At 33.8% G+C, this 14,974-nt stretch overlaps 1 protein-coding gene across 2 annotated transcripts in view; it reads left to right on the top strand.

Annotated features, from left to right (window-relative positions):
• The window catches only part of SMCHD1 (structural maintenance of chromosomes flexible hinge domain containing 1), a 145,980-nt gene that overhangs the window by 118,083 nt on the left and 12,923 nt on the right, over window positions 1–14,974 (top strand). For both annotated transcript variants that reach the window (XM_019755744.3, XM_074340261.2), the window contains exons 42-45: window positions 1,502–1,692; window positions 3,449–3,558; window positions 3,828–3,898; window positions 9,727–9,898. In XM_019755744.3, the coding sequence (XP_019611303.2) occupies window positions 1,502–1,692; window positions 3,449–3,558; window positions 3,828–3,898; window positions 9,727–9,898 (544 nt within the window). The remainder of the gene's footprint in view (window positions 1–1,501; window positions 1,693–3,448; window positions 3,559–3,827; window positions 3,899–9,726; window positions 9,899–14,974) is intronic.

The following is a 14,974-nucleotide window of genomic DNA, read 5'->3' as shown; positions in this document are numbered from 1 at the left end:
TCATCAGATGTCTTGAAAATCAGGGGAAAACCTTTGAAATCACATTTTATGTAGTTTCTCCTCTGTCCTCTCAGAAGTATAAGCCTAACCAGCAAGAGGAAATTTTTCAAATCATATTTAATCTTCTTCCTTGGTTCCTTAAAAAAAAATTCTCCCTGGCATTTATCCTAAAACTAGGATAAATAAGTGGAATATAGTATGGGACAAGATGAGATTTATAATGTGTATCTACTTTTAACATTGTGAATACCTCCATTAACTAGGACATTGCTCTCCTAATTGTAAATATCTTTTGTTTTAATAAGTACCTTTCATCTCCCATCCCTGAGAAAGAATTAGTAACATCCATGAAAATGGCTAGGGTGGACTTAAAACTGAAAAAGTAGTTAAAGCTTGAATGAACAAAACATTGTATGTGGTATACAAGGTTTAAAAAAAAAAGTTCATGTCTTAGAAAGGATTAAATTTTTGAGAAAGTGAAAAACAACACTGTGTATACTTTTTATCACCTGAAAGTTGAAGGAGAAAGTATAGTGTTAAGGAGTCTAGCGAAAGCTTCCAACCATATCTTCGCTTAGAATTAATTACCCCATTAAGATTAGGGTGCTTGTGAACAATCACAAAATGGACACCTGTCCTAACACTTGTGGTCGAAAATAGAATGAGGTCACTTAATTTGATTTGTCTCTGCTAGCTCTTCCTTTGCTAGAACTTTTTTTTATCTTAATTTATATGTGCTAGTTTCTCTGCATGTCTGGTTTCTTACCTTTCTTCCACTAACTTCAAGAAAATTGGAAATACAAAGGTAGACATGATGTTTCTAACAGTGCACACAACTTTCTCATTGCTAGGACAGGTATTTTGCCCCCATTTCCACATAAGAATGAAGGGTAGATGTGACACCATCACCATTCTGTGCCGTGAATGAGGTTTTGAAATTGAACACAAAATTTCGACCTTGTTGGACTATGAGCAAGAATGCTTGTGACTAAAGTATTAGTCCTAAGCTCCATAGTATTCTTACAAGCAGAAGAAATGATTCTTATTTGTGACATTTAGATTTGTTTTCTGAAAGAAATATATAGTATTAGAATAAAATATCTACTTAGAAGGGTATGCCATGTAATTATATTTATGTTGAATGTTAAAACTCCATTTACTGTATGTTTATATTATTTAAATTTATTTTATGATTACTTAAGACATATACCAATAGTAGAGATATTAAATGTGAAAAAATGTATATCATTAGTTAGCTGATAATATTCCAAATATTTTTGTTTGCTCATTTGCAAATTTATTGGAGTTTAACCTGTGGAACAGTTTTTCCAAAATGTAACAGCAGACTAAACAGTTTAATATTCAAACCAGTAGGTTTCTGAGTGATAATTTTTTAATTCATGTGAGTGTTTTTGCTGTTTAGATTTTGGCTTTTAAAATATGTAATATCACATTTTTATATATTTAGAGTTTTATGCTTGATTTTTAAAATGGGTTACAGATTGCACACCTGGCACAAATTGAAGATGACAGAGCTGCAGTGGTTATTTCTTGGCATCTGGCGAGTGATATGGATTGTGTTGTCACCCTGACCACTGATGCTGCACGTCGCATCTATGATGAAACCCAAGGTCGTCAGCAGGTGTTACCCCTTGATTCTGTTTATAAGAAGACTCTTCCAGACTGGAAAAGGTTAGAAAAAAGTGGAAGTAATGACTTTTTCTGAAATATCTTTTCTTTTTTTATCAAAGAGCTGATGAGAAATGATTTCTCTAAAAGATGCCTAAAACAAAGTGTGAAGTGACTCAAATTATCTACACTGTTTTTATCTTCGCCTTCATCACAAATGTGTATGCTTCATTAAGATCAGTATTACAGTGTATTCAGTTATAGATTCTGGCCATGTTTAATTTGCCAATTAAATGTTATTTGTATATATGACACACACATATGCAGGCACATGCACACACAAACCCAAAGCAAATTTTTGGTTTTTTGCAACAGCTAGTATGGAATGATTTCATTATCATTAACAATATGAAATTGCTTTATTTGGAGTTAGGGTAAAGATACATGTCTTTTGTCCTATTTATATAATATGAAAATAAGCAGCAATCATTTAGGTAGAGAGGGTCTGTAGTGGAAAGGCCAATAGCAAAGTTGAAATGTAAGAGACCATCTAGTTAGGATGTTTTATTCTTACTTTAATATGAATCTTATTTCTTTAATTATTTCTTCATTTACTTTTCAAAGTATGTTTTTAGGGAATAACCATGCAAACCAATTAGGTATTTTTAATCTAAATTTTAAAATACTTTATGTGTACTCTGATTGTGACTGTTTTTTAAAATTCACTTTAAAAGACTAGAAAAAAATGGTAACAAAACAAAAAGAATTAAAATGTATAAGAATATTGACCAGTAATTTTCTCAGATTCCTAAACAAAGCTTTGCAAGGCCTACAGTTGGATGGGAATAGGGACTTTAAGGAGAATGATAACTCATTAAGAATGTACTATGTTATTTAACATTTCATTTTGTAATCTAAAAATAGATTAGGGAAACAATTGGAATTTGAACTTATCTATCTGCTTCTAAAGTTTCTTACCCACCTACTCATCAGTATCTATTTTAAACATAAGAAATCCTGTTGGATTGCAATTACTGTGTTGATAAGGGTAATAATACCTTTTGTGAGAATAATTTTTTCTCCAGGAGGGCTTCTCTTATGTCCATAATCCCTGAATACCAATTGAAAAATCTTCGATTTAGGGAAAGTATGAATTTGGTATTTAGAGCTAATGTTTGCTCTAGAAACTAGTTATCCTCTCTATTTCTGGTATTATACCTCTCATTGGGATTGGGTTAACTAGGTTCTAGAGCCACGCCTACCCTCCACCACTCCTACCTTCAAGATTTCGTAAAAGCTATACTATGTGGGAGGGAAAGGCCCTGACACACCAGTCAGCGTCCATCTCTTGGATCCCATTGTTACCTCCCGGCTTCAGTTGCTCATTACACTGTGTGGGAAGGACAGAGAGCCAGGTACTGAGCTGCCTCTCCCACTTGTGTCTCAGTCTTGGTCCTTACCCCCATCCCTCCATTCTGTTGCCCCTCTCCCTGTGACACAGTCATATCTTTGGCATCCTCTTTTAGGGTCAGCTTTAGAGGCTGCTTTTCTCCTTTCCTTGTCAAACTAAACAGCTAGTTTATATTGATTTTATAAACTAATTGAGGGTAGTACAGAAAAAACTAAGTAGATATTTTTATATGGTAAATACTGTTTTCATTTCAGGGCATGATAGTTATTCAGTAGTTTCACTTACGGATAAGGAATTGATTAAATGATCACAATAATATGTGATATATGCATGTTTTTCATATTTTGTATTTTTTAATTAAAAAGTTGTATGTGTTTTAATACTTCTTTTAAATTTCTTTTCATTCAGACCTCTACCTCATTACCGAAATGGAAAATTATTTTTTAGACCCATTGGAGATCCAGTCTTTGCCCGAAATTTGTTAACATTTCCAGATAATGTAGAACATTGTGAAACAGGTAAAGGAAATTGCAGTGACTTTATATAGATGTTATGTTTGTGATCCACATATATAAATTAATTACTGATTATGGAATTTGTTCTTATTTAATTTATAAGTCATAGTTTTATTAATATTTAATTCTCTTTTTTTTCCTGTTAGAGGAAAGTGTTGAATAAAATTCTAATGTTAGCAGTCTTTTGTAAGAAAAATTTGAAATATGTTCATATTTTAGTATGACCGAAAACAATCTCCTAATTTAAAAAATGTGTTTATTGAATGTTTTAGTATTTGGTATGCTGTTAGGAGACACCATTATTTTGGATAATTTGGATGCTGCCAATCATTATAGGAAAGAGGTATGTATTTGAATTCTTTTTTAATTTTAGCTCTAACTTTATATATATATATTTTAATTTAATGTATTAGAGACCTATATAGAAGTAATTTCATCATGATACATGTGCAAATAACTAAGTAACCTATCAAAACCAATTTAAATTCTACATGTTGAAAAGCAACATAAAATTGGGTAAAATATATGAATGAATGGGACCAACATGCAAATTAAAGTAAAACGTGTTTTTGGGCTATGAAATTATCAAAGACTCAAAACTGATGTCTGTCATTGATGGTGGTATTGGAAAAAAGCTTACTCTCAGATAATGTTGGTGGAAATGTAATTTTATGTAGCCTTTGTTTATTAGTTGTTAGAGCTGCCGTAACAAAGTACCACAGACTGGGTAGCTTAAACAATAAAAATTTTTGTCTCTCAGTTCCGAAGGCTTAAAATCCAATTCAAAGTATGGACAAGGTTGATGCTTTTTGAGGGCTGTGAGAGAAGGATGTGTTCCAGACCTCTGTCCTTGGCTTGCAGATGGTCATATTCATCTGTTCACATCTGTGTGTAACTGTGTCCCTTCTTATAAGGATACAACTCATTGGTTTAGGGGCCAACCTAATTACCATATTTTAACTTGATTACTTCTGTCAATACCCTGTTTTCAAATGAGGTCACATTCTGAGGAACTGCGGGTTAGGACTCCGATGTATGAATTTTGAAGGGCACGGTTCAACCCATAACACCTTTGAAGGCACATTTTGGCAATATAAATGTTTCAGTCCTCTGTTGTTACATAACAAACACTCAAAAGTTACTGGCTTCAAACATAACGACATTATTAGTGCTCATATCTCTGTGGGTTTCTCCAAGTAGTGTTAGCTAGTTGCAGTGTTGGCTAGTTGCACTTGGGATGGTGGAAGCTGCAAAATGCCTCACTCACACAGCTGGCAGTTCGTTGCCATCTGGGAATTCGGCTGTAGTAAGCCAGAAGCTGAGCTGGCATAGTCTGATGGGGTCATTGTTCTCACACACTCCCCAACCCCAGGGTAATGTGAGATAATGCTATTAACATTTTAAAAACCCTTTTGTCTACCTAGAGATCTAGGAAGCAGTGCCTTAAATCTGAGTTCTTAACAAAGAGACATCCTTGACTTGATTTTGACTCACAGACATTTTACTGGCTGTGCATTGGATCTCTCCATTTCTTTTTCAAGAACATTTTGTTTGCCGAACAGTCCAGCGATGAAAAACAGTTTTTCTACCCAGCAAGTCCTGAGTTAGAAATATTTCCTTGAAATTAGTTCCTTCCTTAGTTTATCTTCCACTCATACTGGCTAGTTGATTCTGGCTGCTGGCTAGACCCTCAGCTGGGACTGTAGGCTGGCAGACTTGGATCTCTCCATATAAGCCTCTCCACGTGACTACTTGGGCTTTTTCAAAATGGCATCTGGGTTCCAAAAAGAGGTGTTCCAAGCAGTGAAGGCGGAAGCTGCTGGTCTCTTAAGTCCCAGCCTTGGAAAATACATTTGTTTGGTTGGTCAGAATTTGGCTAGCCCAGATCCAAGGGGAGGGTGGGGGGGTTAGGAAGATGGGAGTAGACTCTCCCTTGTCCATGAGAGAAGGAGCAAACATTTGCAACAATCTTTGTGCCATCACAGGATATTAAAATAATTTACTTTACAGACATACTCCCACAAGTTTAGGAAGAGAGGTATACAAGAATATTCATGTGAATATTAAAGAATTTTTAATGGGAAACTTTGGAAACAGTGTAAATGTCCATTAGTCTGGATTAGAGAACTTCACTATAGTAATTTATACAGTTGAGTAGTGTGTAGCTATTAAAAAGAATGTAATAGACTTATAAGTCCTAGCAAGGAAGATGTACAAAACATATTTTGTGGAAAAGTTGCAAAATTATAATGTATAAGATGATGCCCTTTTAAAATATAAGGTTACGTACTTTAAACAAACTGGAAGAATATGTTGTATATTTTTAGATACATTAAGAAGGATTATCACTTCTATATTACTTTTAAATTTTGCTTAAAAAAGAAATATACTCTGAAGTAGGGTCTTTCAGGGGGCTATTGTAAAGATTGAATAAAACAATACTTGTAAAACATTAAGCAAAAAGCCTAGATATGGTAAAATTTCAGTAAAGAAAGTTCTATTTGGATCTGTGATCCAAAGATCTTGAATTCTTTGATACACAAGAAGTAATTAAATTTAATAAGCATTGTATTGGGGCTTAGAAATACTGGGTGATAAGCATGTATGGAAAACACAGGTTTGCAAATTATTATAACTGAAAATGAGTAAGAATGTTTGTAATTATGTAAGAAAAGCAAACAGTTTAAAATATGAGCCAGTATCTATAAACATTGTATTCTAGAATTGTGGGTACCTTGGAGACTATCTAGTCTCGCTTTCTAGATGAAAACTTTACACTCAAAACAAATAATGTAGGAAACAATCAAATAATGTACCAAACCACACTACTGATTCATGGCAGAACTAGAACTAGTCAGAGCAGTTTTTCTTTGGGTCTAGTTAAGAAGAAGTAATAAAAGTATCTTAAATTTAGGAGAGCTAAATTAGTGAGATTATTGAAAATTGTACAACTAGTTGGGGATTAGTATTTGGCATCTTCATGAATGATTCCTTGTGAACCTAATAATGGCTATAATATACCAGAAAACAGTTGTGAATGGGGGACTTGCTATATTCTGGTAGTGATTAGCATATTTATATGTTCTGAATTACAGAACAGATACCATACCCATTAAATGTAATGGCACCATGGAATCTATTAGAAGATGAGAAACTTACTAGTGAGGATAGAATTAACAAATTGGGTAGTAACTAGAAGATTCTCGTTAGTTCAATCAGATATTTGCACACCCACCATATATGAGACACAGTGGTTTGCTATTAAATGTTGAACATCTGGCTCTCTGGGGTGTGTTGTGGTGGGATCCTGGTTTGTGGTTTTGCCAGTCCCATGATGTAAATACTCATATCATGGCTGATTTCCAGCTCCTATGTGCAGTAATTGAATGAAGCATTCAGGAGACCTGCCTCTCATGACCCAGTAAATGCTGCCTCCAGCACACTGCTAGGCAGAATGCTAATAAAAAAGAAAAGTATTAAATTGTTTTCCTAGAGAATTCATCAATATAAACAAATTGGCCCTCGTGTCTGTTTGCAGCCTGCACGCGTAATACTTGGATGGTCTGAAAAAACTCAAGATAAACATTTGGTTTCATATGGTGCTGGACTGATAGTATCCTTACGTATCTGATCAGAGGAAACATAGATGCTCTCTGAATTCACCTTTATATTAGTACTGAAAAAATTTCCATGTTGAACATAAGACCAAATGTTTTTATGTATGTTTAATATAGTTTAAGAAATGAAATTGTTGAAAATGAGGAAAGAGCAAGTCAATTTAAAAATCAAATAGAGCTTCTAAAAATCAAAAAAATAATAATAAAATACTCACTGGACAGGTTTAACAGCTTAAGAGAGAATTAGTCAATTTGGAAATAGGTAAGAAAAATTATCCAGACTGCGGCCCAGAGAGAAGGAATGTAAGAGAGAGGTTGAGAATTTTGGGGATAGAATAAGAAAAATCTCAACAAAAGTCTAATCATAGTGCCAAGAGAAGAGGGAGAAGAGTATCATAGGCAACAATATTTGAAACACTAATGGCTGAAAACTCTAGAACTGATGAAACACACCAATAGATAACTTCAAAAAATGTAATGTGACAAAAGCAGGTGCAGTACATGTTCCTCATAGTTGGTGTAGCACATACTGGTTTTTTTGCTTCTGAAGTTTTGGATGAAGTCATATAATTCCAACAATTAAATATTGTTTTAAAGCTCTTCTGAGGAAAGGTTTTTATGGCATTTCCTTGGTAACATTGTTAGGTTTCAGTAGTCTTTGTTACTGTTTTCTCTTTCTAAATTCTTCGTGTGGTTTATCCTACTTCAACCCCTTGTTTATTCCACCCCTTACTAATTCCTGCAGGAGTTGTGAATAGGTATTTCCCAGAGCTGTAGGGCTGTTGTTCACTCACTGAATTTACAAAAGTTGTCATCTTTTTTGTCCTAATAGAGTACTTAGTAGGATAGAATCATAAGATTGGAGGTTACTTTGAGCATTGAAAAACTATCCCTAAAAATATTGTTTGAAGAATTGTTTTAAAAGTGGGGAGCCAAGCTGTCCTTTCTGCCTGAGGCTTATAACTCATATTGTCAATCTGTTAAGAGAGAATAGACAATCTGTAAATTTGAGTGTGTTTGTTATTTAAGATGGTATTAAATCCTTAAAAACATTGCCTGAATCCTGATAATGGATAGTTCGTGATTCTAGTTTGTATTTTTAATGTTCACTTTTAGAAAACATATAAATCCAAATCAAAACTGGGAAAGTAAGGTATTGTTTGTTTTACTAAAAGATTAATTTTACCAAAGAATTCATAGGTTTTCTTCAAGTAGGCATCTTACTACATTAAAATTTTTTCTAAGTATCCAATTTGATGGAGAAACATTTGTAAAGTACCCCTAGAATTATATTAAAAGAGTAACTACTAGTTAAGATTTTTCTATTACATGACCTATTATTACTTTAACATTTTTAAAATATCAGGTTTTATTTAATCTTTTAGTTTTATAATTCAGAGACTATTTAACCTTTGATATTAGATTGGTATAGGTATTTTTATGTGTCAAATTATAATATTCTTCAGTCGTTTTTAATCTATGTATTCTGTATCATTGGGTGGATGTGGCATTTATGTAACTTACTGAAACATGTTTTATATTTTTCATTATTAAAACAGTGTTTCAGGGCACGTTGTTCACATCTCTGATTATTTTTTCAGAATAAATTCTTAGAAGTGGAATTGCTCAGCCATGCATAATGTTAACCTTTTTAACACTTACACATTTTTCCTTTGAGAAGGACTGTCCCAGAGCAGATTTATACAAGAAGACTCTTTTTCCACAGCTCTCCCAACACTCAGTCTTGGGTGTCATGTGGTGTGGTGTGTGGTGTGTGTGTGCGTGCGTGCATGTATGTGTATTTGTTTAACATTTTTAGTAGTGAAAATATCTCATTTAAATTCTGCTTCTCTGGTTACCAGTGAACTTAAACATTTTATTTTTTTTATATTTCCTAGACCTTTTCGAAAGAACCTTCTTAAAGATCATGAAATACTAAATCTAGTGTCTTTTTTATTCTCTCACTTCTCTGAAGAATTTAGTTCTTGACTACCTCTACCTACTTTTTTCCAGGACTTAGGTTTTACTACATAATTCTAGTTCCCCCCAACTCTCACATTACTAGCTCTTCTACTTCCCACAACTGAAATCGTAGTATTGCCCTCTGCATATTCAGCCCTATACTTTTCAGTCTATATTTTCTTTAGTGTAATATTCTCTCTTTGCTATCCTTGATCGTCTGGATATTTGTATATAATAGAAGGAAACTGAGGTAGTAATGCTACCTTGATACTGCCGTGGCTTTCAGAAACAGACTGCTCTGGCTTGTCACTCTCCCTTCCTCTTATCAATCAAGCTGTCCATTTCACTTTTTTTCATTTGTGCTGTCACTATTCTACTTTAGGCTAACACTTGAGAATTAGTCTAATTCATCTCCCTGCCTCTATTTTTATCCCCCGTGCATCTTACACATGAGTAGCTTACTAATTTTGTGAAAATACTAGCATGATCATGTCATTTCTAATCTCAGAATCCTTAAATGATTTCCCCTTTCATAGAACAATTGAAATAAGTTTTATAGACTCACTAGTTAATATCTGTTTACTTAAAATAGGTTGTTAAAATTACACACTGTCCTACACTGCTCACCAGAGATGGAGATCGCATTCGAAGTAATGGAAAGTTTGGGGGCCTTCAGAATAAAGCTCCTCCAATGGACAAACTTCGGGGAATGGTATTTGGAGCTCCAGTACCAAAACAGTGTGTGGTCTTAGGGGAACAAATAGGTAGGTTGAATAAGTACTTAAATAACAATTATTCATTTGATTTGAATCCTTTATTTGGCACCTGTGTATTGATATTCTAACATGAAAAATTAACCAGTAACAAATATGAATAAGATGTTTTGTTCATGACATGTGACCTTCCTCCCGCATTTTCCCTTCTGTAGGCTGTGTCACCTTGTTTCTAGTCAGCCAATGTAATTGTTTCTACATCTATGCTCTAAAGTGCATATACAGTTGACCCTTGAACAAAACAAGTTTGAACTGCACTGGTCCAATTATACGTGGGTTTTTTCAGTAAATATACAGTTGGCCCTCCATATCCCCAGATTTCTCATCCATGCATCTAACCAGCCATGAATCAAAAGCAGTATTTTTGATCTGCAATTGGGAATCTGTGGATGTGGAACTGTATGAATTGTTCTACGCCATGTTATATAAGGGACTTGAGCATCTGTGGATTTTGGTATCCATGTAGGCAGGGGGTTGGGGATTGGTCAGCATACCAACCCCACTTAGTTCAAGGGTCACCTGTACTTTTCTAAGCGGTCCCTTACAGGCCATTACAGAGCCTGTTTGCTCTTAATTTTATATAGTTCTAATATGCTTTGATACCTACTTTTTCAGGAAAAAATAGTTTGTTATGGTTAACTTTTTTTAAATGGTAAATACACATAATATAAAATTTATCATCTTAACCATTTTTAAATGTATAGTTCAGTAGTGTTAAGTACATTAACATTGTTTTACGACCAATCTCCAAAAAGTCTTGTCATTTTGCAAAACTGAAACCTTGTACCTATTAACCAGCAATTCATTCCCCTTTCCCCCAGCCCCTGGAAACCACCATTCTACTTTCTGTCTCTATGAATTTAAATATTTTAGGCATATTATATAAGTGTAATATAGTATTTGTCCTTTTGTGACTGGCTTGTTTCATTTAGCATGTCTACAAGGTGCATATGTGTTATAGCATATGTCAGAATACCCTTTCTTTTTAAGGCTGAATAATATTCTGTTATGTGTATGTACCATATTTTGTCGTTAACTTTTATTAAAGTATAATATACATATAGAAACGTGGACAATTCATAAACATACATCTTGATAAATTTTCACAAAATGAACACTGCCCCTGTATTAAGAAATAGAACATTATCAGCACCACAGATGGGCTCTCGTGCCCTCCTCCAATCATTGCCCAACTCCCTCTCCAAAGGACAACAGCCTTCTTAAAACAGCATAGGTTAGTTGTGTCCATTTTCATACCTTATGTAAATAGAATCATGCAATGCATACTCTTGTGTGTCTGGCTTTGTTCATTCAACAATACACATGTAATTATTTCTTTGTGTAAAATATACCACAGTTTATTTCTTTATTCTAGTATTGAGGAATTAAGTAGTGTCCAGTTTGGGGTTATAACTTCAGTCCCCAGCCATGTTCAAAGTAGTAGTTGGGAAACATACTGGTAAGAAGGTTGCTTTGTATTCTTTGACGAGATGTTCATTCAGGTGCAGCTATAAGAGGAGACACAGGAGGGCTCAGGAAAACAAAGTTTATTATACTCACAGGTCCTAGAGACAGGAGGCACCATACCACACAGGGCGACATGGAAAAATGTGGTCAGGAGGCAGGAGACAAGAGGAAGGAGAATGCTTAGACCACAGTCTTTCTTAGGGTTTTTGCAGCAAAGGCAAGGCATAAGCAGGGTAAGCAGTTTAACACTGACTACTCTTAGTAATTTCAATGAGCTTTGGGTTATAGGCATTGTCTCTAGCTAGTTTCCTGGTACCTGGCCCTGAGATGATTAAGGCAGTGTGCACAGGACAGATAGAGGAGGTGTTGCTCTGGATTGGGCAGTTGGTATAATAGAGGCATGTTGGGCCCTTTGCTATTTCCAAGAATTGGCTAGCTCTGGGAGGGACAGTCTCTCCCCAGCCAGAAAAGTTTTTTAAGATGGCAAAACATCATAATATGCAGACAATTAAAATTATATACATAAAAGGTTCATACTTCTATTTATGATTGCAGTGAATGCATGCAAAAATCTTCTCTGTAGACTACAAATGAACATCTAAACAAACTGGTAAGAAATGAGAAAAAAACAATTCGGTCAGAGGCAGTGAATCAACATACAAAGCCTCAACTCATCCCTGTAGCACTACAATTTATGACAGTGTTCACAAACAAAATGAATTGCCTGTAGAACTTTTAAAATACCAGGTGCCATATTGACAGAATTTTCAGTTCATATAGGCATCTGAATGTCAGCATAACAGTGAGGCATTATCTATAGATCTTAAGGGAAGAAAAGATTGTAATTAAAGATTTCTGAGCACTAAATGTTTTTTTAAAAAATCAAATGAGACAATTTAAGATTACTGATATGGATGGGGCGGCCAGATGGCTCAGTTGGTTAGAGCACGAGCTCTGAACAACAGGGTTGCCGTTTCAATTCCCACATGAGATGGTGGTGGGCTGTGCCCCCTGCAAGTAAAGACTGAAGACGGTGACTGGACTTGGAGCTGAGCTGCGCCCTCCCCAACTAAATTGAAGGACAACTGCTTGGAGCTGATGGGACCTGGAGAAAACACACTGTCCCCCAATATTCCCTAATAAAGTTTATTTTAAAAAAAAGATTACTGATATGGATAAAATACTTTTGGTTGTAAACAATAGCAGCCAGCCCTGGCCACTTTAAGCAAAACAGGAATGTATTGGAAGGAAATTGGAAGAAATCATAGATTCAAAAGAGATTTGAAACAGCCAAGACAGAAACAAGAATGGCTCCGGGACATTCAGCAGCCTTGAAGTCCTTACACCTTCACCCTGAAGTGCATCTTTTAACAGGACTCAGATCGTACAACTCCTAGGAAAGAGATTTTCCCTCCTGAATGAGCCAGCCAGAGTAACAATCAACAGAGCTTTGAGGAATTTCCTTGTGTATCATGGGATGTTTGCAGAGAAAAAACAATTTTCAACTAGACAATCCCCACAAAAAATGTCTGTACTAGCACAATTAAAAGCAGAGTGCTTGTCTTGTAAATAATTTTGCCTACACGGAGTTTTGCATTGTAGTATTTGATATAAGAGCAAATCAGAGCATAAAACAATGTAAAAAATTAGTATCTACCTTCTAAACAAAATACTACAAGGTAAACATCTTAAATTAACAAAAATGTAATGTAAACATTAAATAGAAGAAATCTCCAGTAACAGTATTAATGCTAAAATTACTTTCAAGGCAAAGGCACTAAAGGACAAAGATAAATTCATTTTGATAAAGATATATTCTATACTATAGGTGCAAAACTTAATAAAGTTGATGTATTATAGTAAGTTACACAATCAAAATTCTTAAAACTGTTCATAATACAGAGATAGAAACATTGTTATGAGAGACTGTTATTCCATGACAGGTCATTAATCAAAAAAAATAAATAAATAAATAAACAAGGAATTTCCACTTAATAAGTTGTAATACCAGCCATTACCTTTTTAGATATTTATAGAATATGTCACCAAAGTTGGTCATAATTTCAGTTGATGAAATTGCTTTGCTATTAAGCTGCAGTGAGACTACAAATTATAAAAAGCAAAATTTACTTAGGACATTTTGTGACATCATGTAATAGAATTAAAATTAGCTTATTCCTTTCCTCCCAATGGAACTTCGAATAGTGGACATTTAGAAACTACTGTTTCATCAAAAAAGAAAAAGTTTAAATATTAAAAAGTACAAGAGCATTACAAATTAGACCTAGGAGATATGAAAACATTGAAATCAAATGTAAATCTACAAATTTAATGCTTTTATTATTAAATGAGAAAGAAAATAAACTAATCAACTCAAATGACAGGAGGAAAACAATGATTTCAAGAAACAAGTACAACTAAGTAGGAAAAAGAAAACCTTTACGTTGAATATATAATTCCTAGAAATGATCTTTGGACAAAAACAAATATAAAAGGAATAATGGCTCTCAGGATACATTCAGACATAGAGATTTCTTAGGTTTGATTTTATTTATATATATATATATATATATATATATATATATGTATATATATGTATATATATGAATAGATACACACACACACACATATATATATATATATATATATATATATATATATATATATATATATATATATATAATATCTCCAAATAAAATGGACTAAATTCCAGAAAATTGGCAAATGAACAAAATTAATTTAAATAAGGTAGAAAATTTATATAGACCTGAGGAAGTGTTAAAAAAATTAACTCTAATAGGTTTTTTGTTTTTAAATATAAATTGTTGCAGAATACAGATAAATAGGGAGAGTACAGGTCATTTTATGAAACTAGTAACAAACCTATTTCCAAAAATAGCACAGAAAAAGAAAACTAATGTGTACCATTCTTCAGCTGTGTTCAGGAAGTTCTTGGCACAGTTACATAGAAATAAGATAGCTTAATATTGAAAGAAAGAGTTTATTTAATGTTCCTTTACCTAGTGACTTTGTGCCAGACATATGCATGACTTGCTTCTTTTCTTTTTAGTTCTGTAGTCTGTCACTCCTTTACAGAAAACTTCCCTGGTCACCCTATCTAAAATTGGAGAGAAGGGTTTTAGACATAGAAGTACTGGAAGAAGTGAGAAAAGAAAATATTTTACAGTTTTTAAAAGTTTACATAAAATTTTAAAGTACCATGAAAAAATAGAAACTAGGGAGAAAGATGCGACATATGGTAGGCAAAGATTATACTCTTACTACAGAGGGTGCCAAAAATATGTATACCCATTTTAAGAAAGGAAAAAACTATTAAAAATGTAATACTCAGTATATACTGATAACAAAAGATGAATACGTCACGCTTGATTTCTGCAATTACAAGAGGTGCTCAGAATGGTTACCATCAGTGTAATTTTACTACAGTTTTTTTTCTTAAAATGTGTATAGATTTTTTTTGGCACCCTATATCAAAAACAACCTTTAAAAATCAAGAAATCAAAGATTAATAGAAAAATGGGTAGATAACATGAATAAGCAATTTTTAGTTGAATAGTAGTAGTTAATATTTGAAGGCTT

Source organism: Rhinolophus sinicus, chromosome 4, assembly GCF_057876585.1.
Source record: "Rhinolophus sinicus isolate RSI-liver-muscle chromosome 4, RSI-T2T, whole genome shotgun sequence".
Lineage (NCBI taxonomy): Eukaryota > Metazoa > Chordata > Mammalia > Chiroptera > Rhinolophidae > Rhinolophus > Rhinolophus sinicus.
Note: the sequence above shows the minus strand (reverse complement) of the source record. Positions and strands in the feature narration are given on the sequence as shown.